Source organism: Oncorhynchus tshawytscha, unplaced genomic scaffold (assembly GCF_018296145.1).
Source record: "Oncorhynchus tshawytscha isolate Ot180627B unplaced genomic scaffold, Otsh_v2.0 Un_contig_260_pilon_pilon, whole genome shotgun sequence".
Lineage (NCBI taxonomy): Eukaryota > Metazoa > Chordata > Actinopteri > Salmoniformes > Salmonidae > Oncorhynchus > Oncorhynchus tshawytscha.
Genome location: NW_024608704.1, coordinates 46,977 through 71,384, shown reverse-complemented (window position 1 = coordinate 71,384; position 24,408 = coordinate 46,977). Strand labels below are relative to the sequence as shown.

Below are 24,408 nucleotides of genomic sequence, written 5' to 3'. Positions count from 1 at the left end.
CTCTAATAGACAGAGCTGAGGGACGGGCCTGGTGAAATGTAACCACTCTAATAGACAGAGCTGAGGGATGGGCCTGGTGAAATGTAACCACTCTAATAGACAGAGCTGAGGGATGGGCCTGGAGAAATGTAACCACTCTCAGAGTAATAGACAGAGCTGAGGGATGGGCCTGGAGAAATGTAACCACTCTAATAGACAGAGCTGAGGGACGGGCCTGGAGAAATGTAACCACTCTAATAGACAGAGCTGAGGATGGGCCTGGAGAAATGTAACCACTCTAATAGACAGAGCTGAGGGATGGGCTGGTGAAATGTAACCACTCTCAGAGTAATAGACAGAGCTGAGGGACGGGCCTGGAGAAATGTAACCACTCTCAGAGTAATAGACAGAGCTGAGGATGGGCCTGGAGAAATGTAACCACTCTAATAGACAGAGCTGAGGGACGGGCCTGGAGAAATGTAACCACTCTCAGAGTAATAGACAGAGCTGAGGGATGGGCCTGGAGAAATGTAACCACTCTAATAGACAGAGCTGAGGGACGGGCCTGGAGAAATGTAACCACTCTAATAGACAGAGCTGAGGGACGGGCCTGGAGAAATGTAACCACTCTAATAGACAGAGCTGAGGGATGGGCCTGGAGAAATGTAACCACTCTAATAGACAGAGCTGAGGGATGGGCCTGGAGAAATGTAACCACTCTAATAGACAGAGCTGAGGATGGGCCTGGAGAAATGTAACCACTCTAATAGACAGAGCTGAGGATGGGCCTGGAGAAATGTAACCACTCTAATAGACAGAGCTGAGGGACGGGCCTGGAGAAATGTAACCACTCTAATAGACATAGCTGTGGATGGGCCTGGAGAAATGTAACCACTCTAATAGACAGAGCTGAGGATGGGCCTGGAGAAATGTAACCACTCTAATAGACAGAGCTGAGGGATGGGCCTGGAGAAATGTAACCACTCTAATAGACAGAGCTGAGGGATGGGCCTGGAGAAATGTAACCACTATCAGATTAATAGACAGAGCTGAAGGATGGGCCTGGAGAAATGTAACCACTCTAATAGACAGAGCTGAGGGATGGGCCTGGAGAAATGTAACCACTATCAGATTAATAGACAGAGCAGTGGATGCAAGGACCATCCAGGATATCAACGTTTTTGTTTTCAGCATGTTATCAGTGTTTGTTTACATTTACAATGTTTACAAACATAGGAGAAAAACAATATATTTTGGGTTCTCATGGAGTGTAACAGTTTGAACTAAACTCATGAGGCATTTATAAGTTATATTCTTCAACAATCAATGGACGGGCTCAGTCACTACTCAGGTAGCAGGTAGCCTAGTGGTTGGAGGGTTGGACCAGTAACTGAAAGGTTGCTGGATTGAATCCCTGAGCTGACAAGTTAACCCACTGTTCCTAGGCCGTCATTGTAAATAAGAATTTGTTCTTAACTGACTTGCCTAGTTAAATAAAGGTAAAAAAATATATATATACACACTACTGTTTAAAACACCAGTCTCAATGTCAACAGTGAAGAGGAGACTCCAGGATGCTGGCCTTCTAGGCAGAGTTCCTCTGTCCAGTCTCAATGTCAACAGTGAAGAGGAGACTCCGGGATGCTGGCCTTCTAGGCAGAGTTCCTCTGTCCAGTCTCAACGTCAACAGTGAAGAGGAGACTCCGGGATGCTGGCCTTCTAGGCAGAGTTCCTCTGTCCAGTCTCAACGTCAACAGTGAAGAGGCGACTCCGGGATGCTGGCACTCTAGGCAGAGTTCCTCTGTCCAGTCTCAACGTCAACAGTGAAGAGGAGACTCCGGGATGCTGGCCTCCTAGGCAGAGTTCCTCTGTCCAGTCTCAACGTCAACAGTGAAGAGGAGACTCCGGGATGCTGGCCTTCTAGGCAGAGTTCCTCTGTCCAGTCTCAACGTCAACAGTGAAGAGGAGACTCCGGGATGCTGGCCTCCTAGGCAGAGTTCCTCTGTCCAGTCTCAACGTCAACAGTGAAGAGGAGACTCCAGGATGCTGGCCTTCTAGGCAGAGTTCCTCTGTCCAGTCTCAATGTCAACAGTGAAGAGGAGACTCCGGGATGCTGGCCTTCTAGGCAGAGTTCCTCTGTCCAGTCTCAACGTCAACAGTGAAGAGGAGACTCCGGGATGCTGGCCTTCTAGGCAGAGTTCCTCTGTCCAGTGTCCGTGTTTTTTTGCCCATCTTAATAAAAATATATATATTGGCCAGTCCGAGATACGGCTTTTTCTTTGCAACTCTTCACTGTTGACGTTGAGACTGGTGTTTTAAACAGTAGTGTATATACATCCTGGAGTCTCCTCTTCACTGTTGACGTTGAGACTGGTGTTTTAAACAGTAGTGTATATACATCCTGGAGTCTCCTCTTCACTGTTGACGTTGAGACTGGTGCTTTGTGGGAACTATTTAATGAAACTGCCAGTTGAGAACTTGTGAGGCGTCTCTTTCTCAAACTAGACACTAATGTACTTGTCCTCTGGCTCAGTTGTGCACCGGGGCCTCCCACTCCTCTTTCTATTCTGGTTAGAGACAGTTTGCGCTGTTCTGTGAAGGCAGTAGTACACAGCGATGTACGAGATCGTCAGTTTCTTGGCAATTTCTCACATGGAAAAGTCTTAATTTCTCAGAACAAGAATAGATTGATGAGTTACAGAAGAAAGTTCTTTGTTTCTGGCCATTTTGAGCCTGTAATCGAACCCACAAATGCTGATGCTCCAGATACTCAACTAGTCTAAAGAAGGACAGTGTTATTGCTTCTTTAATCAGAACAACAGTTTTCAGCTGTGCTAACATAATTGCAAAAGGGTTTTCTAAAGATCAACTTGGATTAGCTAACACAACGTGCCCATTGGAACACAGGAGTGATGGGTGCTGATAATGGACCTCTGTACACCTATGTAGATATTCCATAAAAAATCAGCTGTTTCCAGCTACAATAGTCATGTACAACATTAACAATGTCTACACTGTATTTCTGATCAATTTGATGTTATTTTAATGGACAAAAAAATGGTAGTGTATATATATACTGTATATGTTGTAGCGTTGACTTTTTTGGTTACTACATGATTCCATATATATATATATATATATATAAATATAACCCTAACCCTATATATACATGTATATATAAATACATATACATGATTACATGTGTTATTTCATAGTTGTGACATCTTCACTATTATTCTACAATGTAGAAAATAGTAAAAATAAAGAAAAACCCTTGAATGAGTAGGTAATCTAAAACTTTTGACCAGTAGTATAAATTGATAGTATAAATATATATATATATAAATATATATATAAATATATATATAAATATAAAATATATATATAAATATAATCCCTAACCCTATATATACATGTGTATATATATATATACAGCAGGGCAAAAAGTATTTAGAGTCAATGTGGAGGCTATATACAGGGGGTACCGGTACAGAGTCAATGTGGAGGCAACAGGGGTACCGGTAGACAGAGTCAATGTGGAGGCTAGGGGGTACCGGTACAGAGTCAATGTGGAGGCTATATACAGGGGTACAGGTACAGAGTCAATGTGGAGGCTATATACAGGGGTACCGGTACAGAGTCAATGTGGAGGCTATATACAGGGGTACCGGTACAGAGTCAATGTGGAGACTATATACAGGGGTACCGGTACAGAGTCAATGTGGAGGCTATATACAGGGGTACCGTACAGAGTCAATGTGGAGGCTATATACAGGGGTACCGGTACAGAGTCAATGTGGAGGCTATATACAGGGGTACCGGTACAGAGTCAATGTGGAGGCTATATACAGGGGTACAGGTACAGAGTCAATGTGGAGGCTATATACAGGGGGTACAGGTACAGAGTCAATGTGGAGGCTATATACATATATACAGGGGGTACCGGTACAGAGTCAATGTGGAGACTATATACAGGGGGTACCGGTACAGAGTCAATGTGGAGGCTATATACGGGGGATACCGGTACAGAGTCAATGTGGAGGCTATATACAGGGGGTACCGGTACAGAATCAATGTGCGGGGGCACCAATGTTGAGGTATTTGAGGTGATATGTAGGTAGAGCTTTTAAAGTGACTATATAGATGATAACAGAGTAGCAGCAGCATAGAGGGGGGGGGCAGTCTATTTCTAATATTTGACCATTTTTAGCGCCTTCCCCTGACACCGCCTGGTGTAGAGGTCCTGGGTGGCAGGAAGCTTACCCTACCCTCTGTAGTGCCTTGAGGTCGGAGACCGAGCAGTTGCCGTACCAGGCAGTGATGCAACCAGTGATGCTCTCAATGTGTTAATTTCTCCAGAATAGGGGAATACCTCTACATGTGTTCATTTCTCCAGAATAGGGGAATACCTCTACATGTGTTCATTTCTCCAGAATAGGGGAATACCTCTACATGTGTTCATTTCTCCAGAATAGGGGAATACCTCTACATGTGTTCATTTCTCCAGAATAGGGGAATACCTCTACATGTGTTCATTTCTCCAGAATAGTGGAATACCTCTACATGTGTTCATTTCTCCAGAATAGGGGAATACCTCTACATGTGTTCATTTCTCCAGAATAGGGGAATACCTCTACATGTGTTAATTTCTCCAGAATAGGGGAATACCTCTACATGTGTTCATTTCTCCAGAATAGGGGAATACCTCTACATGTGTTCATTTCTCCAGAATAGGGGAATACCTCTACATGTGTTCATTTCTCCAGAATAGGGGAATACCTCTACATGTGTTAATTTCTCCAGAATGAAAACATTTCTGGTCTTAGAGCTCTTTAATTCCAATTCAAATCACAAATCAAATATGATTACTGTTGATTAATGTCAGCAGCAGCTGTCGTTGGTCATAATGTTGTTGTGAATGTGATTTCATATCTTAGTAAATTAACCAGATCATGTCTCTCTCTCTCCGGCTCCCCAGGATCCACCAGCTGAAACAGAACTGATTGCTTCATATTCCAATGAGACATTATTATCATTACTGTCCATTTCAGTCTTTCGGCTCCCTCCCTCCCTCTCTTTCTCTCTCTCTCTCTCTCGCTCTCTCTTTCTCTCTCTCCCTGTATCGCTCTCTCTCTCTCTCTCGCTCTCTCTTTCTCTCTCTCCCTGTATCGCTCTCTCTCTCTCTCTCGCTCTCTCTCTCTCCTGTATCGCTCTCTCTCTCCCCTGTCGCTCTCTCTCTCTCTCGCTCTCTCTCTCTCCTGTATCGCTCTCTCTCTTCTCTCTCTCTCTCTCTCTCCCTGTATCTCCCTCCCTCTCTCTCTCTCTCTCTCTCTCTCTCTCCTGTATCTCCCTCCCTTGCTCTCTCCCTCTCTCCCTGTATCTCTCTCTCTCTCTCTCTCTCTCTCTCTCTCTCCCTCCCTTGCTCTCTCCCTCCCTCTCTCCCTGTATCTCCCTCTCTCCCTGTATCTCCCTCCCTCTCTCCCTGTATCTCCCTCCCTCTCTCCCTGTATCTCCCTCCCTCTCCTCCCTCCCTCTCTCCTGTATCTCCCTCCCTCTCTCCCTGTATCTCCCTCCCTCTCTCCCTGTATCTCCCTCCCTCTCTCCCTGTATCTCCCTCCCTCTCTCCCTGTATCTCTCCCCATCTCTCCCTGTATCTCCCTCCCTCTCTCCCTGTATCTCCCTCCCTCTCTCCCTGTATCTCCCTCCCTCTCTCCCTGTATCTCCCTCCCTCTCTCCCTGTATCTCCCTCCCTCTCTCCCTGTATCTCCCTCCCTCTCTCCCTGTATCTCCCTCCCTCTCTCCCTGTATCTCCCTCCCTCTCTCCCTGTATCTCCCTCCCTCTCTCCCTGTATCTCCCTCCCTCTCTCCCTGTATCTCCCTCCCTCTCTCCCTGTATCTCCCTCCCTCTCTCCCTGTATCTCCCTCTCTCCCTGTATCTCCCTCCCCCTGTATCTCCCCTCTCCCTCTCTCATCTCTCCCCTGTATCTCCCTCTCTCCCCCTGTATCTCTCTCTCTGCCTTTTCTCTCCCTGCCCTTTTCTCTCCCTGCCCCTTTCTCCCTGTATCTCTCCCTGTATCTCTCCCTGTATCTCTCCCTGTATCTCCCTCTCTCTCCCTGTATTTCTCTCGCTCCCTCTCTCTCTCTGTATCCCTCCCTCTCTTTCTTCTGCCTTCTCTCTCCCTGCTCCTTCCTCCCGGTATCCCTCCCTCTCTCTCCCATCACCTCTCTCTCCCTGCCCCTTCCTCCCGGTATCCCTCCCTCTCTCTCCCATCACCTCTCTCCCTGCTCCTTCCTCCCGGTATCTCCCAAATCAAATCTCAAATTTATTTATATAGCCCTTCGTACTCAGCTGTCTCTCTCCCCCAAACAGCAAGCAATGCTCCTTCCTCCCTCTCTCTCCCATCACCTCTCTCTCCCTGCCCTTTTCTCTCCCCCCTGTGTATCTCTCCCTGTATCTCTCCCTGTATCTCTCCCCCTGTATCCCTCCCTCTCTCTCCCATCACCTCTCTCTCCCTGCTCCTTCCTCCCGGTATCCCTCCTCTCTCCCATCACCTCTCTCTCCCTGCTCTCCCTGCCCTCCCTCTCTCTCCCATCACCTCTCCCCTGCTGCCCTCCCTTCTCCCTCTCTCTCCCTGGTATCCCTCCCTCTCTCTCCCATCACCTCTCTCTCCCTGCTCCTTTCTCTCCCTCCCTCTCTCTCCCTGCCCCTTTCTCCCGTATCCCTCCCTCTCTTCCCATCACCTCTCTCCCCTGCCTATCCCTCCCTCTCTCCCCATCACCTCTCTCCCTGCCCCTTTCTCCCGGTCCCTCCTCTCTCTCCCATCACCTCTCTCCCTGCCCTTTTCCCCGTATCCCTCCCTCTCTCTCCCATCATCCTCTCTCTCTCTCCTTTCTCCCGTATCCCTCCCTCTCTCTCTCCCTGCCCCTTCCTCCCTCTCCCTGCTCCTTCCTCCCGTATCCCTCCCCCTCTCTCCCATCATCTCTCTCTCCCTGCTCCTTCTCCCGGTATCCCTCCCTCTCTCTCCCATCATCTCTCTCCTCCCCCGGTATCCCTCCCTCTCTCTCCCATCACCTCTCTCTCCCTCCTTCCTCCCGCCCTCCCTCTCTCTCCCGGTATCCCTCCCTCTCTCTCCCATCATCTCTCTCTCCCTGCCCCTTCCTCCCGGTATCCCTCCCTCTCTCTCCATCTCTCTCCCCTGCTCATCCCTCTCTCTCCCCATGCTCCTTCCTCCCGGTATCCCTCCCTCTCTCTCCCATCACCTCTCTCCCCTGCTCCTTCCTCCCGGTATCCCTCCCTCTCTCTCCCATCATCTCTCTCTCCCTGCCCCTTCCTCCCGGTATCCCTCCCTCTCTCTCCCATCATCTCTCTCTCCCTGCTCCTTTCTCCCGGTATCCCTCCCTCTCTCTCCCATCATCTCTCTCTCCCTGCTCCTTCCTCCCGGTATCCCTCCCTCTCTCTCCCATCCCCCTCTCTCCCATCATCCCTCTCCCCCTCCCTCTCTCTCCCATCTCCTTCCTCCCGGTATCCCTCCCTCTCTCTCCCATCATCTCTCTCTCCCTACCCCTTTGAAAAGTACTGGCATGAACAGTATCAACAGATATGTAGGTATATATATATATATATATATATATATATAGATGTATAGTGCCATCTACTAGCAGTGGTAGGTAGTGTCCTGTTATCAACAGATATGTAGGTATATATATAGATGTATAGTGCCATCTACTAGCAGTGGTAGGTAGTGTCCTGGCTTTAACACACTGTACCTCTGCGTGTGAGAGAGGATTTACCCAGAAGGCTGAAGAGGATTTACCCAGTGTTTAACCCAGAAGGCTGAAGAGGATTTACCCAGTGTTTTACCCAGAAGGCTGAAGAGGATTTACCCAGAAGGTTGAAGAGGATTTCCCCAGTGTTTTACCCAGAAGGCTGAAGAGGATTTACCCAGTGTTTAACCCAGAAGGCTGAAGAGGATTTACCCAGTGTTTTACCCAGAAGGCTGAAGAGGATTTACCCAGTGTTTTACCCAGAAGGCTGAAGAGGATTTATCCAGTGTTTTACCCAGAAGGCTGAAGAAGATTTACCCAAAGTTCTACCCAGAAGGCTGAAGAGGATTTACCCAGTGGTTTACCCAGTGGTTTACCCAGTGGTTTACCCAGAAGGCTGAAGAGGATTTATCCAGTGTTTTACCCAGAAGGCTGAATAGGATTTACCCAGTGTTCTACCCAGAAGGCTGAAGAGGATTTACCCAGTGTTTAACCCAGAAGGCTGAAGAGGATTTACCCAGTGTTTTACCCAGAAGGCTGAATAGGATTTACCCAGTGTTTTACCCAGAAGGCTGAAGAAGATTTACCCAAAGTTCTACCCAGAAGACTGAAGAGGATTTACCCAGTGTTTTACCCAGAAGGCTGAAGATAATTTACCCAGTGTTTTACCCAGTGGTTTACCCAGAAGGCTGAAGAGGATTTACCCAGAAGGCTGAAGAGGATTTACCCAGTGGTTTACTCAGTGTTCTACCCAGAAGGCTGAAGAGGATTTACCCAAAGTTCTATCCAGAAGGCTGAAGAGGATTTACCCAGTGTTTTACCCAGAAGGCTGAAGAGGATTTACCCAGTGTTCTACCCAGAAGGCTGAAGAGGATTTACCCAGTGTTTTACCCAGTGGTTTACCCAGAAGGCTAAAGAGGATTTACCCAGTGTTCTACCCAGAAGGCTGAAGAGGATTTACCCAGTGTTTTACCCAGAAGGCTGAAGAGGATTTACCCAGTGTTTTACCCAGAAGGCTAATTTTTCTGTTTCATTCTACGCCTGCCGGCACTAGTATCTCACTGGGCCAAGGCTCTGGTGGACCTGCTCTAACTTGGAGCCAAGGCAATGCCCTGGGTACTTTTCAGGTGCATTTAAATAGCAATGGCTAACTGTGAACTTTCACCTTCCTATAAATCAACAGTCGTGATGATGCAGAGGTAGTTGATTCTGTGGACTTTAACACCTAACCCAACAGAGGTAGTTGGTTCTTCTCCCCACAAGTCTTTACTGTTACACTCCTGATGTTCTTACATAAATTAGAGACACTACATTTAGTATGATATGTTAAAAATAACAATTCGTATTATATGTTACCAATTTTCCAAACGTACAATGTGTTATGAATTTGCAAAACATATGTGTTAAAACATATATGTTATGAATTCTAGCTAGGTGATGGCTAGATGGCTAATGGCTAACATTAGCTAGGTGGCTAGATGGCTAACATTAGCTAGGTGGCTAGATGGCTAACATTAGCTAGGTGGCTAGATGGCTAACATTAGCTACTAACATTAGCTAGGTGGCTAGATGGCTAACATTAGCTAGCTAGATGGCTAACATTAGCTAGCTCGTAAACTTTAGCTAGGCTAGGGGTTAGGGTTAAGGTTAGGAGTTATGTTAAAGGGGTAGGTGAAGGGTTAGGGTTAGGAGTTATGTTAAAGGGTTAGGTGAAGGGTTAGGGTTAAGGTTAGGAGTTATGTTAAAGGGTTAGGTGAAGGGTTAGGGAACATAACAAGTAGTTGTAAAGTAGTAGAACATTTGCTAATTAACTAAAATGCTGAAGTTGTCCATGATGAGATTTAAACAACCTTTGGGTTGCTAGATGTTCGTGTTATACACCCACCCATCCTACCTCCTTTTGTTTTGCTTGAAGTAACCATCTGTCTTAGGTAACCATACCAAACGTAACATATCATACTAAATGGAGGGTCTCCGGATTTACATACAGAATCATACAAAATGCTCTGAGACCAGGTTGGATGGAAACACAATAACACTAGGAGTTTACATTAATTTATACCACGGCGTTGTTGAATACTCCTTTCTGATTGGCTTGAAGGGGAATTGTAAGGTATATTTGCATGGCAGAATTCAATGGCTATAGTTCCTTTTTACGTGTTTTGTTTGATCTGCTTTTGAAAGCAGAAGTCGAATTGAAATCAGTATTGGTATTGTTATTATATTGAACTAAGATATAAACGCAACATGCAACAATTTCAATGATTTTACTGAGTTACAGTTGATATAAAGAAATCAGTCAATTGATATTAATTAATTAGGCCCTATAGTTTCCATATGACTGGGCAGGGGTGCAGCCAAGGGCACAGGCCCACCCACTTGGCCCATCTACTGAGTCAGACCCAGCCAATCAGAATGAGTTTTTTCTCCACAAAAGGGCTTTATTACAGACAGAAATACTCCCCAGCACCCCTCCCCCACCTCTTCTCAAACGATCCGCAGGTGAAGAAGCCAGATATGGAGGTCCTGGACTGGCTTGGTTACACGTGGTCTGTGGTTGTGAGGCCGGTTGGATGTACTGTCAAATTCTCTAAAACAACGTTGGGGGCAGCTTATGGTAGAGAAATTAACATTCAATCCTCTGGCAACAGCTCTGGTGGACATTCCTGCCGTCAGCATACCAATTGCAACGCTCCCTCAAAACTTGAGACATCTGTGGCATTGTGTTGTGTGACAGAACTGCTCATTTTAAAGAGGCCTTTTATGGTCCCCAGCACAAGGTGCACCTGTGTAATGATCATGCTGTTTAATCAGCTTCTTGATAGGCCACCCCTTTCAGGTGGATTATCTTGGCAAAGGAGGAACGCTCACTAACAGGGATGTAAACAAATGTACAACATTTGAAGGAAATAAGCATTTTGTGCGTATGGAAAATGTCTGGGATTTTAAAAATTTTAGCTCATGAAACATGGGACCAACAATTTTACATGTTACATTTATATATTTTACCATGGCAACTACTGTAGCTCTATAGTAAACTCGCTAGCTGCTTCAGTGTTTAATGAACACATTTCTAAAGACAAATGTGTTAAATTACAGCCATGTTATAAAAGGGATACTCAACTCTGGGCTCAATGCCTTCTCTGGAAAACAATACAACTCTGGGCTCAATGCATTATTATTATAGTATTAGCCCCTAGTTGATTATCCCTTACAATAAAACACTGGTGTTGGGGTAATACTGCGTTTAGAGAAGGGAAACCGTCATACCAGTCTGCACAGTATAAATAAGAACTTGTTCTCAACTAGCTTACCTGGTTAAATAAAGGTGAAATAAATCAAATAAATAAAAAGTAGCACGACAAGAAAGACAGTGAAAAAAAAAGCAAGCTCGAGCCACAGTGTGCATTGCCATAGTGATTCCAGCAGACAAACAGGCCACCAACATCAGGTAGAAAACAACACTACGGCAGATGCAGAAGTTAAAGTATTTTAACTCTGGCGGCAAGTCCCGTCTGGGGTGACGGTATTCAGCCTTAGCTTCATCTGGCTAGTGAGGCTCCACGGTCCGGGTCATGTGTTGTGAAGCTAGCCACAATAAGGATTAATAGTGGAATTTGCGGTTTGCCCACAAACTAAAAGTACCCCTTTGAAAGTGATGCAGAAGGTTACAAATTGGTGGAATCATGCCATATTTAGACTAGATAATGTTAAACAAGGTTGGAATGTGAAGCAATGAAATGGGGTATCAGTCTACTCGGTGACACCCACAGAACACAACTGTGAAGAGTTTATGCAAATATTAGCCTTGTAGCTCTTATCAGAGACTGTGTGAAACCACCTCCCCAGTCAGCCTATTGTGTGTATTGGCATTCATATTGCACTGTACAGCTTTACCTAAGGATTGGGGATCAATGAAATGGGGTGTCAGTCTACTCAATTCCCAAGATATTTTTTCCCAACGTCCTCCTCAGTGTTATCAGACTCCAAAACATCCACGCAGTATTGTTTTTCCTTGGGAATAGCATTCAATAGTATTCAATAGACATACGCATTGCCACTTCCGGCGCCGACAGAGATGGCCGCCTCGCTTCGCGTTCCTAGGAAACTATGCAGTATGTTGTTTTTGTATGTGTTATTTCTTACATTGGTTCCCCAGGTCATCTTAGGTTTCATTACATACAGTCGGGAGGAACAATTGGATATAAGAGCAACGTCAACTCACCGTCATTAAAACCAGGAATACGACTTTCCCGAAGTGGATCCTGTGTTTTGCCCACCACCCAGGACAATGGATGGGATCCTGTGTTTTGCCCACCATCCAGGACAATGTATCGGATCCTGTGTTTTGCCCACCATCCAGGACAATGGATCGGATCCTGTGTTTTGCCCACCATCCAGGACAATGTATCGGATCCCAGCCGGTGAACCAAAACAACGACGTCGTAAAAGAGGCAAACGAAACGGTCTTCTGGTCAGGCTGGTTGGTACACAGAAAATACCCGAGCTCTGAAGCAGCATTCCCCAAGAGAGGATGGCTTTCACTTCAGCAGTAATAAATTCATGACCTTCTTTGAGGAAAAAAAATCATGATTATTAGAAAGCAAATTACGGACTCCTCTTTAAATCTGCGTATTCCTTCAAAGCTCAGTTGTCCTGAGTCTGCACAACTCTGCAAGGACCTAGGATCAAGAGAGACACTCAAGTGTTTTAGTACTATATCTCTTGACACAATGATGAAAATAATCATGGCCTCTAAACCTTCAAGCTGCATACTGGACCCTATTCCAAATAAACTACTGAAAGAGCTGCTTCCTGTGCTTGGCCCTCCTATGTTGAACATAATAAACGGCTCTCTATCCACCGGATGTGTACCAAACTCACTAAAAGTGGCAGTAATAAAGCCTCTCTTGAAAAAGCCTAACCTTGACCCAGAAAATATAAAAACTATCGGCCTATATCGAATCTTCCATTCCTCTCAAAAATTTTAGAAAAGGCTGTTGCGCAGCCTTTTCCAGTTGCTAACTCCAGTATACGAAATGCTTCAGTCTGGTTTTAGACCCCATCATAGCACTGAGACGGCACTTGTGAAGGTGGTAAATGACATTTTAATGGCGTCAGATCGAGGCTCTGCATCTGTCCTCGTGTTCCTAGACCTTAGTGCTGCTTTTGATACAATCGATCACCACATTCTTTTGGAGAGATTGGAAACCCAAATTGGTCTACACCGACAAGTTCTGGCCTGGTTTAGATCTTATCTGTTGGAAAGATATCAGTTTGTCTCTGTGAATGGTTTGTCCTCTGACAAATCAACTGTAAATGTTGATGTTCCTCAAGGTTCTGTTTTAGGACCACTATTGTTTTCACTATATATTTTACCTCTTGGGGATGTTATTCGAAAACATAATGTTAACTTTCACTGCTATGCGGATGACACACAGCTGCACATTTCAATGAAACATAGTGAAGCCCCAAAATTGCCCTCGCTAGAAGCCTGTGTTTCAGACATAAGGAAGTGGATGGCTGCAAACTTTCTACTTTTAAACTCGGAAAAAACAGAGATGCTTGTTCTAGGTCCCAAGAAACAAAGAGATCTTCTGTTGAATCTGACAATTAATCTTGATGGTTGTACAGTCGTCTCAAATAAAACTGAAGGACCTCGGCGTTCCTCTGGACCCTGATCTCTCTTTTTTTTGTGTGTGTTTAAAAAAAAAATGTTACCTCCTTTTTCTCCCCAATTTCGTGGTATCCAATTGTTAGTAGCTACTATCTTGCCTCATTGCTACAACTCCCGTACGGGCTCGGGAGAGACGAAGGTTGAGAGTCATGCGTCCTCCGATACACAACCCAACCAAGCCGCACTGCTTCTTAACACAGCGCGCATCCAACCCGGAAGCCAGCCGCACCAATGTGTCGGAGGAAACACCGTGCAACCTTGGTTGGCGTGCACTGCGCCCGGCCTGCCACAGGGGTCGCTGGTGCGCGATGAGACCTAAGGCTACCTGCTGGTTACTAGTCCAACACACTAACCACTAGGCTACCTGCTGGTTACTGGTTCAACACTCTAACCACTAGACTACCTGCTGGTTACTAGTTCAACACACTAACCACTAGACTACCTGCTGGTTACTAGTCCAACACACTAACCACTAGACTTTTTTATTTATTTTTTATTTTACCTTTACAACTGGTTACCTGGCCAAGATAAAGCAAAGCAGTGCGACACAAACAACAACACAGAGTTACACATGGGATAAACACAAGTCCAGTCAATAATAACAGTAGAAAAGGTCTATTTACAATGTTGCAAATGGAGTAAGGCCAGGAAAGGCAATAAATAGGCCCAAACAACAGAAGTAATTACAATAATAGCAAATTAACACTGAAGTGATAGATGTGCAGATGATGATGAGCAAGTCTAAACAATGTGTGCAAAAGAGCAGAAAAAGTCAATAAAAACAATATGGGGATGAGGTAGTTGGGATGGGCTATTTACAGATGGGCTGTACAGCTGCAGCGATCGGTTAGCTGCTCAGATAGCTGATGTTTCAAGTTAGCTCAAAGCATCTTGTGGAACAGTGTTGGGATTCAATGCATTAGGAAGAAACACTGGTTGACATTAAACAAATGGTTGTTCACTGGTTGCAGTCTATTGATTCAGACTCATGAGACAGGTGTGTGCTCGCTCAAGATTAGGGTTTGCCCTTAATGCTCTCTACTGCTTAACGAGAGAGCACATTTTCATCCCAAACTGAGCCATCAAGCATCATATGCTGTTTTGTCACTGGATGAGGCTCAGGGACAAGCCCAAGCACATTCCCTGGTTGGAACCATACAATGTCCTCTCTCATTGGCCAAAATAATTGGTTGGCTCCCACACGACTCATCTTGACTGGAGCACTGCTCTCTGCATCAACATCCTGTATAATACCAGGGGAAGGGTCTTCATTATATTTCACAACACACCACTTTCCAATCAGTCCCTCATGCATGTCTGCAATGGGCTGTATTTGTGCTAGGAGATGTCTGTGGTGCTGTGCAGGTGGAAGTGGAAGGTTGTGTTTTGTCTGCCTCTTTTTGTTCCAATTATCGCGGTCTGTGGGCCAAAACAATCCCATAGATGTGGAGTCATTTGAGGGGCAGGTAGGCATTGTGTCACTGACACAATACTTCAGGTGAGTTCAGGTGGTGTGTTCCCTGACAGGTATGACTCCATAACCTGTTCTGGTGATCTTCTGCTTCTTTATTTTCCATGACTCCCCTTCCCCCCTTTCCCCCCCTTTTTCCCTCTTTTCCCTTTTTCCCCCTTTTCCCCCTTTTCCCCCCTCTTTTCCCTCTTTTCCCCCTTTTCCCCCCTTTTTTCTGTCTGGGAAAGTTATGAGATGGATTTCAGTTCACCACTTTCTTTTCTCTTTCTTTTTGTTTCTGAAGAAACTCCTGGTATCTTTATCGAATCTAGTTGGTTTTTGTTCATTTACACCACATGACCAAAAGTATGTGGACACCTTCTCGTTGAACATCTCATTCCAAAAACATCATGGACATTAATATGGAGTTGGTTCCCCTCTGCTATAACAGCCCCCATTCTTCTGGGAAGGCTATGCACTCGACCACGGAAACCCATTTCATGAAGCCTCCGACGAGCAGTTCTTGTGCTGACGTTGCTTCCAGAGGCAGTTTGGAACTCGGTAGTGAGTGTTGCAACCGAGGACAGACGATTTTTACGTGCTACAGCACTCGATGGTCCTATTCTGTGAGCTTGTGTGGCCTACCACTTCGCGGCTGAGCCGTTGTTGCTCCTAGACGTTTCCACTTCACAATAACAGCACTTACAGTTGACCAGGGTTCAGCTCTAGCAGGACAGAAATGTAACTTGTTGGAAAGGTGGCATCCTATGACGGTGCCAGTTGAAAGTCACTGAGCTCTTTAGTACGGGCAGTCTTACTGCCAATGTTTGTCTATGGAGATTGCAAGGCTGTGCGCTCGATTTTGTACACCTTCTAGCGACGCGTGTTGCTTAAACAGCCGAATCCACTAATTTGAGGGGATGTTGTGGCGGGTTAGTATCAGTGTTACTTTAAACGGTCGGTGTGTACAATCCTGTTACTCTGGTCGTGTAAGATGCTGTTACCACCTAACTCTGTATCTAGATTCACCACGGCTGGGCACATCTGGTGTTCTTACCTCCACCCCCTATAAGTCTGAAACTTGCATGTTTGGGACGAGGTCTCTCCTTATCCTCTATTCTAAGAACAAACAGTACTAGTTTATTTTATTTTATTAATTCGACCATTAAAAAAAAACAAGCACACATAAAACTTGAAAAAGCCGTACAGCACCTGAATAAAATCATGGAGGACAACACACAATACAGTCTGGGACTTATTTCCATTGTTAAATCATGGAGGATAACACACAATACAGTCTGGGACTTATTTTCACTGTTAATTCATGGAGGATAACACACAATACAGTCTGGGACTTATTTCCATTGTTAAATCATAGAGGACAACACACAATACAGTCTGGGACTTATTTCCATTGTTAAATCATGGAGGATAACACACAATACAGTCTGGGACTTATTTCCATTGTGGTCCTCTTGAGACAAGAGCAGGGATTCTACAATGCTAACTCCAGTTGAATATCAGGGATTCTACAATGCTAACCCCAGTTGAATAGCAGGGATTCTACCATGCTAACTCCATGCTAACTCCAGTTGAATATTAGGGATTCTACAATGATAACCCCAGTTGAACTGCTAGCATACAATGTATCCTAAATACACAGAATTAAAACATTTGAAAAAAAAGTAATTTGGTCATGACGTATAATAAAAATATCTTCTCAAGTCATATTTACTTGAATTTTTCTATAATTTCCCTCCATGACGTCCAAGCTCTCCACTGTCTCTATTCATATCCATGGTAACCATCAAAATGTGAATCTCCCTCCATGTTCCCCACTGTCTCTATTCATATCCATGGTAACCATCAAAATGTGAATCTCCCTCCATGTTCCCCACTGTCTCTATTCATATCCATGGTAACCATCAAAATGTGAACCTCCCTCCATGTTCCCCACTGTCTCTATTCATATCCATGGTAACCATCAAAATGTGAACCTCCCTCCATGTTCCCCACTGTCTCTATTCATATCCATGGTAACCATCAAAATGTGAACCTCCCTCCATGTTCCCCACTGTCTCTATTCATATCCATGGTAACCATCAAAATGTGAACCTCCCTCCATGTTCCCCACTGTCTCTATTCATATCCATGGTAACCATCAAAATGTGAACCTCCCTCCATGTTCCCCACTGTCTCTATTCATATCCATGGTAACCATCAAAATGTGAACCTCCCTCCATGTTCCCCACTGTCTCTATTCATATCCATGGTAACCATCAAAATGTGAACCTCCCTCCATGTTCCCCACTGTCTCTATTCATATCCATGGTAACCATCAAAATGTGAACCTCCCTCCATGTTCCCCACTGTCTCTATTCATATCCATGGTAACCATCAAAATGTGAACCTCCCTCCATGTTCCCCACTGTCTCTATTCATATCCATGGTAACCATCAACATGTGATACAGGTGGTGGTGGCAGCTGCAGAGGTGTTTGGGTGTAGGAGACTTGACATCAGAAGAGTTACAGGGTGGGCTAAGTGGTGATGTCCCATCCTTTCAGGATGATGGCCTGAGGTAGGAGTAAATACATTTAATTTGTAGAATAAGGGGGTGTTATTTTTTTACTTTATATCATTATGAATTTATTTAGTACATGTTTATTTTTCAAGTAAAGCATAAGGGAGTTGTATTCCAGTCTAGTAGGTGGCGGTAAAGCAACACATTGGATGCCCGTATCTAAATCCGCTACTGATTTGTATTAGACTATAAATAAATCGACTCGTATTTTTGAAAGTGTAAGGATAATATTCAGCCATGCGTATTGCTTGCCAACATGTTACTCCCTCTATGTTTAATATAACACACATATACATGAATGATTAATTTCGGTGAAGTTTGTTCTTTAGAAACTATTTAACTAGCCACAAAACGAAGGAAATGACAACATTGTACCGGAACCCCCCTCTTCATTCCGGTGTCAGTTCAGCCTACCTTTCACCGGGGCCGTTAAACCTCCACAAGACGTAATGAGAGGCTTTCGAGGAGCTGCTTTACTCACGTCGCTGTTGGTGAGCAGAACAACATTGTGTTTCAATATATTTCATTATATAATCATCTAACGTTGCCGATATACAGGTTCGGTTATGACTTGTGTAGTTACTGTATCAAGCTAAATAACCTTTTCTTTGATGCATTTCAAAACCAAACCTCAGTCCTGGAGACCTACTGGGTGCTTTCGTTCCAGCCAAGCATTATTACTCATCAACTATCTCTGGTTTCTGCACCTTCAGTCTTTACATACATTTGATTCACGCTTAGTGCTGGGCTGGAATAAAAACATGCTCCCAGTTGCTCTCCAGAGGAGAGGATTTGGAGAATCTGCAGACGCCTAAACTAGTTTACTACTTTGATTCAGACCTCTCTTTTTGTTGCTGAAGTTGTACAACAACATGAGTACAGCTAGTTATCAGCTAGTTATCAGCAACTGAAAGCAGCTAGTTATCAGCTAGTTATCAGCAACTGAAAGCAGCTAGTTATCGGCAACTAAAAGCAGCTAGTTATCAGCTAGTTATCAGCTAGTTATCGGCAACTGAAAGCAGCTAGTTATCAGCTAGTTATCGGCAACTAAAAGCAGCTAGTTATCGGCAACTGAAAGCAGCTAGTTATCAGCAACTGAAAGCAGCTAGTTATCAGCTAGTTATCAGCAACTGAAAGCAGCTAGTTATCAGCTAGTTATCGGCAACTAAAAGCAGCTAGTTATCAGCTAGTTATCAGCTAGTTATCAGCAACTGAAAGCAGCTAGTTATCAGCTAGTTATCAGCTAGTTATCGGCAACTGAAAGCAGCTAGTTATCAGCTAGTTATCGGCAACTGAAAGCAGCTAGTTATCAGCTAGTTATCAGCTAGTTATCAGCAACTGAAAGCAGCTAGTTATCAGCAACTGAAAGCAGCTAGTTATCAGCAACTGAAAGCAGCTAGTTATCAGCTAGTTATCAGCAACTGAAAGCAGCTAGTTATCAGCTAGTTATCAGCAACTGAAAGCAGCTAGTTATCAGCAACTGAAAGCAGCTAGTTATCAGCAACTGAAAGCAGCTAGTTATCAGCAACTGAAAGCAGCTAGTTATCAGCAACTGAAAACAGCTAGTTATCAGCAACTGAAAGCAGCTAGTTATCAGCTAGTTATCAGCAACTGAAAGCAGCTAGTTATCAGCAACTGAAAGCAGCTAGTTATCAGCAACTGAAAGCAGCTAGTTATCAGCAACTGAAAGCAGCTAGTTATCAGCTAGTTATCAGCAACTGAAAGCAACTAGTTATCAGCTAGTTATCAGCAACTAAAAGCAGCTAGTTATCAGCAACTGAAAGCAGCTAGTTATCGGCAACTGAAAGCAGCTAGTTATCAGCTAGTTATCAGCAACTGAAAGCAGCTAGTTATCAGCTAGTTATCAGCTAGTTATCAGCAACTGAAAGCAGCTAGTTATTGTTTTGAGGCTATACAGTATTGTTTTGTATTTTACATTTATTATAAACTTAAATGGATGACTAGGAAAAGCTCAAACCCAGTCTATTCACCCACTGGTTCATTCAGCTGCAAAGACAAAGAGTGATTCCGCAACATGTATTTATAACCTCCTAGGAGGCGGGTCAACTCCTAACACAGCCAATGCATCTCTGTTGGGAGGAAATGAATTGTAGGCCGTCATTGAAAATAAGAATTTGTTCTTCACTGACTTGCCTGGTAAATAAAAGGCTTTATAAGTCACGACCCTGTCTGATGCTGGAACCTTTGTGGGTCCCTCTGTGTGAGAGAGGACTGTAGTAGGAGGGTCGTTGGGGTGGGACCCTCTGTGTGAGAGAGGAGGGTCGTTGGGGTGGGCCCCTCTGTGTGAGAGAGGAGGGTCGTTGGGGTGGGCCCCTCTGTGTGAGAGAGGACTGTAGTAGGAGGGTCGTTGGGGTGGGCCCCTCTGTGTGAGAGAGGAGGGTCGTTGGGGTGGGCCCCTCTGTGTGAGAGAGGACTGTAGTAGGAGGGTCGTTGGGGTGGGCCCCTCTGTGTGAGATAGGAGGGTCGTTGGGGTGGGCCCCTCTGTGTGAGATAGGAGGGTCGTTGGGGTGGGCCCCTCTGTGTGAGAGAGGACTGTAGTAGGAGGGTCGTTGGGGTGGGCCCCTCTGTGTGAGAGAGGACTGTAGTAGGAGGATCGTTGGGGTGGGCCCCTCTGTGTGAGAGAGGACTGTAGTAGGAGGGTCGTTGGGGTGGGCCCCTCTGTGTGAGAGAGGACTGTAGTAGGAGGGTCGTTGGGGTGGGCCCCTCTGTGTGAGAGAGGACTGTAGTAGGAGGGTCGTTGGGGTGGGCCCCTCTGTGTGAGAGAGGACTGTAGTAAGAGGGTCGTTGGGGTGGGCCCCTCTGTGTGAGAGAGGACTGTAGTAGGAGGATCGTTGGGGTGGGCCCCTCTGTGTGAGAGAGGACTGTAGTAGGAGGGTCGTTGGGGTGGGCCCCTCTGTGTGAGAGAGGGCTGTAGTAGGAGGATCGTTGGGGTGGGCCCCTCTGTGTGACATAGGAGGGTCGTTGGGGTGGGCCCCTCTGTGTGAGAGAGGACTGTAGTAGGAGGATCGTTGGGGTGGGCCCCTCTGTGTGAGAGAGGACTGTAGTAGGAGGGTCGTTGGGGTGGGCCCCTCTGTGTGAGATAGGACTGTAGTAGGAGGGTCGTTGGGGTGGGCCCCTCTGTGTGAGATAGGAGGGTCGTTGGGGTGGGCCCCTCTGTGTGAGAGAGGACTGTAGTAGGAGGATCGTTGGGGTGGGCCCCTCTGTGTGAGATAGGAGGGTCGTTGGGGTGGGCCCCTCTGTGTGAGAGAGGGCTGTAGTAGGAGGATCGTTGGGGTGGGCCCCTCTGTGTGAGATAGGAGGGTCGTTGGGGTGGGCCCCTCTGTGTGAGAGAGGACTGTAGTAGGAGGGTCGTTGGGGTGGGCCCCTCTGTGTGAGAGAGGACTGTAGTAGGGGGATCGTTGGGGTGGGCCCCTCTGTGTGAGATAGGACTGTAGTAGGAGGGTCGTTGGGGTTGGCCCCTCTGTGTGAGAGAGGACTGTAGTAGGAGGGTCGTTGGGGTGGGCCCCTCTGTGTGAGATAGGACTGTAGTAGGAGGATCGTTGGGGTGGGCCCCTCTGTGTGAGAGAGGACTGTAGTAGGAGGATCGTTGGGGTGGGCCCCTCTGTGTGAGAGAGGACTGTAGTAGGAGGGTCGTTGGGGTGGGCCCCTCTGTGTGAGATAGGACTGTAGTAGGAGGGTCGTTGGGGTGGGCCCCTCTGTGTGAGAGAGGACTGTAGTAGGAGGATCGTTGGGGTGGGCCCCTCTGTGTGAGATAGGAGGGTCGTTGGGGTGGGCCCCTCTGTGTGAGATAGGACTGTAGTAGGGGGACGTTGTGGTGGGCCCCTCTGTGTGAAATAGGACTGTAGTAGGAGGGTCTATCCACCCCTTGTCTGACTCAGTAACTTTCCATACAGCCAGTTCTCTATCCACCCCTTGTCTGACTCAGTAACTTTCCATACAGCCAGTTCTCTATCCACCCCTTGTCTGACTCAGTAACCTTCCATACAGCCAGTTCTCTATCCATTCTTCATTGACCCCAACACATACATTACTTTTACATGTGAATTAATCAATGTTTTTATTTGATTTAAACCCTTAGTTCTAGTATGGTAACATGAATTAGTATATTTCATGCTAGAATCCAACAGAGTGAAACCAGGTAATTTATATTTCCGCTGGGGCCCGACAGTTGAACTATGGTCATGAGGCATTCATAAGTTCCAGTATATTCTTCAAGAATCAATAGGGACACATCACAGGAGGGCTGGTGGCTCCTTCACTGGGGAGAACGGCTCATAGTAACGGCTGAAACGGAATGGTATCAAATCACGTGCTTTTCATGTGTTAGTTTCCATTCCAGCCACTCCATTCCAGCCATTACTATGAGCCCGTTCTCCATTCAGCAGCCTCCGGTGCAGAAATGGGTGTATCAACTGCAGGTTGTCCAGTTAACTGTGAGACAACTAAGTGTTCCATATCTGTCCTGTTTCCAGATCTACGTCCCGCCGGTCCAGATGACTTATATCTTTGTCTATGGGACTCTGAAGAAGGGTCAGCCCAACTACTTCAGGATGCTGCCGGACCAGGGGAACGGGAAGGCAGAGTTCTGTGGTCACGCCCGCACCGTAGATGGCTACCCGCTGGTGATCGCTGGGAAGTACAACATCCCCTACTTGCTGAACCGTCCCGGGGAGGGCCACAGGGTCCAGGGGGAGGTGTACAGGGTGGATGACACCATGCTGAGCTTCCTAGACGCCTTCGAGGGCTGCCCCACCATGTACCAACGCACCTCCGTTCAGATAGAGTTGGAGGACTGGAAGGTGGAGGGGAGAGAGAGGAGTCCAGGCAGCATGATGGAGGCCTTCTTCTACAGCACCACCTCCTACCAGCCTGCCTGGCTCAAACACAACTTCTATGAGAACTACGACGCCTACGGAGACCATGGCTTGGTGTACATCGACAGGGAGGACAGAGAGATCCACTGAAGGATCTGTAGCCTGGGTGCCAACATGCCACTCCTTGTTATGATAACACCAGCAGGTCTGGGACCTGGTTAGATAGGCTGCTACACAGGATAGCTTTTTAGATATGTTGACTTGGTACTGTTGTTTTTACAGTTGACTACTTTTTACTGTCCAGGGATGTAAACTGCTGAGGGCCCTAAAAGGAGACACGTTGTTGCACTGAAACATGTAATAAATCCCTGCTAGGGGGAAGTGCGGGTTTTAGCTAATTAAACTACAGAATATCATCTACATGATCCGTCTCTGTGTGTAAAATAACCAGTGGTTCATGTGAACAGAACTCTCAGATAAAACAATGTAAAGAAAACAATCCAACAAACATGTTAAAGTATAAATTGAATGAAACAGTCATTCTATTTCTGCCCTGTTATAGTGGCCACTATAGTAGACATGGATCAAGTGCACAAGGCTACATGTGAGCAAAAATAACATTCACTGAATTTTAAAAAAAGTAACACTCCAGTTTTACTGTCAAGATCAACACTAAAACAATGTCTTTGGGCCACACATTATTACATTGTACAGTCCTGCCTGTGGACATGTGTTCTACAACGTGTCAACAGCAGAGAGGAGGGAACGGGTGGTTTCTTTCACCTCTATGCCCAGCTACACCTGATCCCTGAATCCACCTGTTTAACAAGCAACGCCTCATTTTTCACCTCATTCTCTCAACCTGAAAATGAAACACACTACTGTAGAGAGAGAACATTAGTTAACATTTCACACAAATTGCCAGGGTCCAGTAAGCAACTGTGTTATAACTCGAGGAACGGCAAGGAGTCGTATACCAGTTAATACTATAGCGAATTGGTTAGGTTACTAATGTCGGCTAGCGTCAGCTGTCTGATGTAACGTTAGCTAGCTAGCGTCAGCTGTCTGATGTAACGTTAGCTAGCTAGCTTCAGCTGTCTGATGTAACGTTAGCTAGCTAGCGTCAGCTGTCTGATGTAACGTTAGCTAGCTAGCGTCAGCTGTCTGATGTAACGTTAGCTAGCTAGCGTCAGCTGTCTGATGATGTAACGTTAGCTAGCTAGCTAGCTTCAGCTGTCTGATGTAACGTTAGCTAGCTAGCTAGCTTCAGCTGTCTGATGTAACGTTAGCTAGCTAGCGTCAGCTGTCTGATGATGTAACGTTAGCTAGCTAGCGTCAGCTGTCTGATGATGTAACGTTAGCTAGCTAGCGTCAGCTGTCTGATGTAACGTTAGCTAGCTAGCGTCAGCTGTCTGATGTAACGTTAGCTAGCTAGCGTCAGCTGTCTGATGTAACGTTAGCTAGCTAGCTTCAGCTGTCTGATGTAACGTTAGCTAGCTAGCTTCAGCTGTCTGATGTAACGTTAGCTAGCTAGCTAGCTTCAGCTGTCTGATGTAACGTTAGCTAGCTAGCTAGCTTCAGCTGTCTGATGTAACGTTAGCTAGCTAGCTAGCTTCAGCTGTCTGATGTAACGTTAGCTAGCTAGCTTCAGCTGTCTGATGTAACGTTAGCTAGCTAGCGTCAGCTGTCTGATGATGTAACGTTAGCTAGCTAGCGAGCTTCAGCTGTCTGATGTAACGTTAGCTAGCTAGCGTCAGCTGTCTGATGTAACGTTAGCTAGCTAGCGTCAGCTGTCTGATGTAACGTTAGCTAGCTAGCGTCAGCTGTCTGATGTAACGTTAGCTAGCTAGCTTCAGCTGTCTGATGTAACGTTAGCTAGCTAGCTAGCTTCAGCTGTCTGATGTAACGTTAGCTAGCTAGCTAGCTTCAGCTGTCTGATGTAACGTTAGCTAGCTAGCTAGCTTCAGCTGTCTGATGTAACGTTAGCTAGCTAGCTAGCTTCAGCTGTCTGATGTAACGTTAGCTAGCTAGCTAGCTGTCAGCTGTCTGATGTAACGTTAGCTAGCTAGCGTCAGCTGTCTGATGATGTAACGTTAGCTAGCTAGCTAGCTTCAGCTGTC

General features: G+C 45.9%; 1 protein-coding gene across 1 annotated transcript; it reads left to right on the top strand.

Moving 5' to 3' along the window:
• Positions 1-17,430: 17,430 nt before the first annotated feature.
• LOC112241050 (gamma-glutamylaminecyclotransferase) lies at positions 17,431-22,708 on the top strand. Its single transcript, XM_024409233.2, has 3 exons — positions 17,431-17,450; positions 17,858-17,944; positions 21,947-22,708. Exons 2-3 carry the CDS (start codon positions 17,903-17,905, stop codon positions 22,436-22,438), a joined length of 534 nt encoding a protein of 177 aa, XP_024265001.1. The 5' UTR covers positions 17,431-17,450; positions 17,858-17,902; the 3' UTR covers positions 22,439-22,708.
• Positions 22,709-24,408: the final 1,700 nt, after the last annotated feature.

What these genes read in the sequence shown, in the direction of transcription:
- LOC112241050 (XM_024409233.2), top strand. Translation starts at nt 17,903, where the DNA reads ATGAGAGGCTTTCGAGGAGCTGCTTTACTCACGTCGCTGTTG. An exon ending in CTTTACTCACGTCGCTGTTG is followed by an intron (nt 17,945 to 21,946) that starts GTGAGCAGAACA and finishes TCCTGTTTCCAG; the next exon opens with ATCTACGTCCCGCCGGTCCA.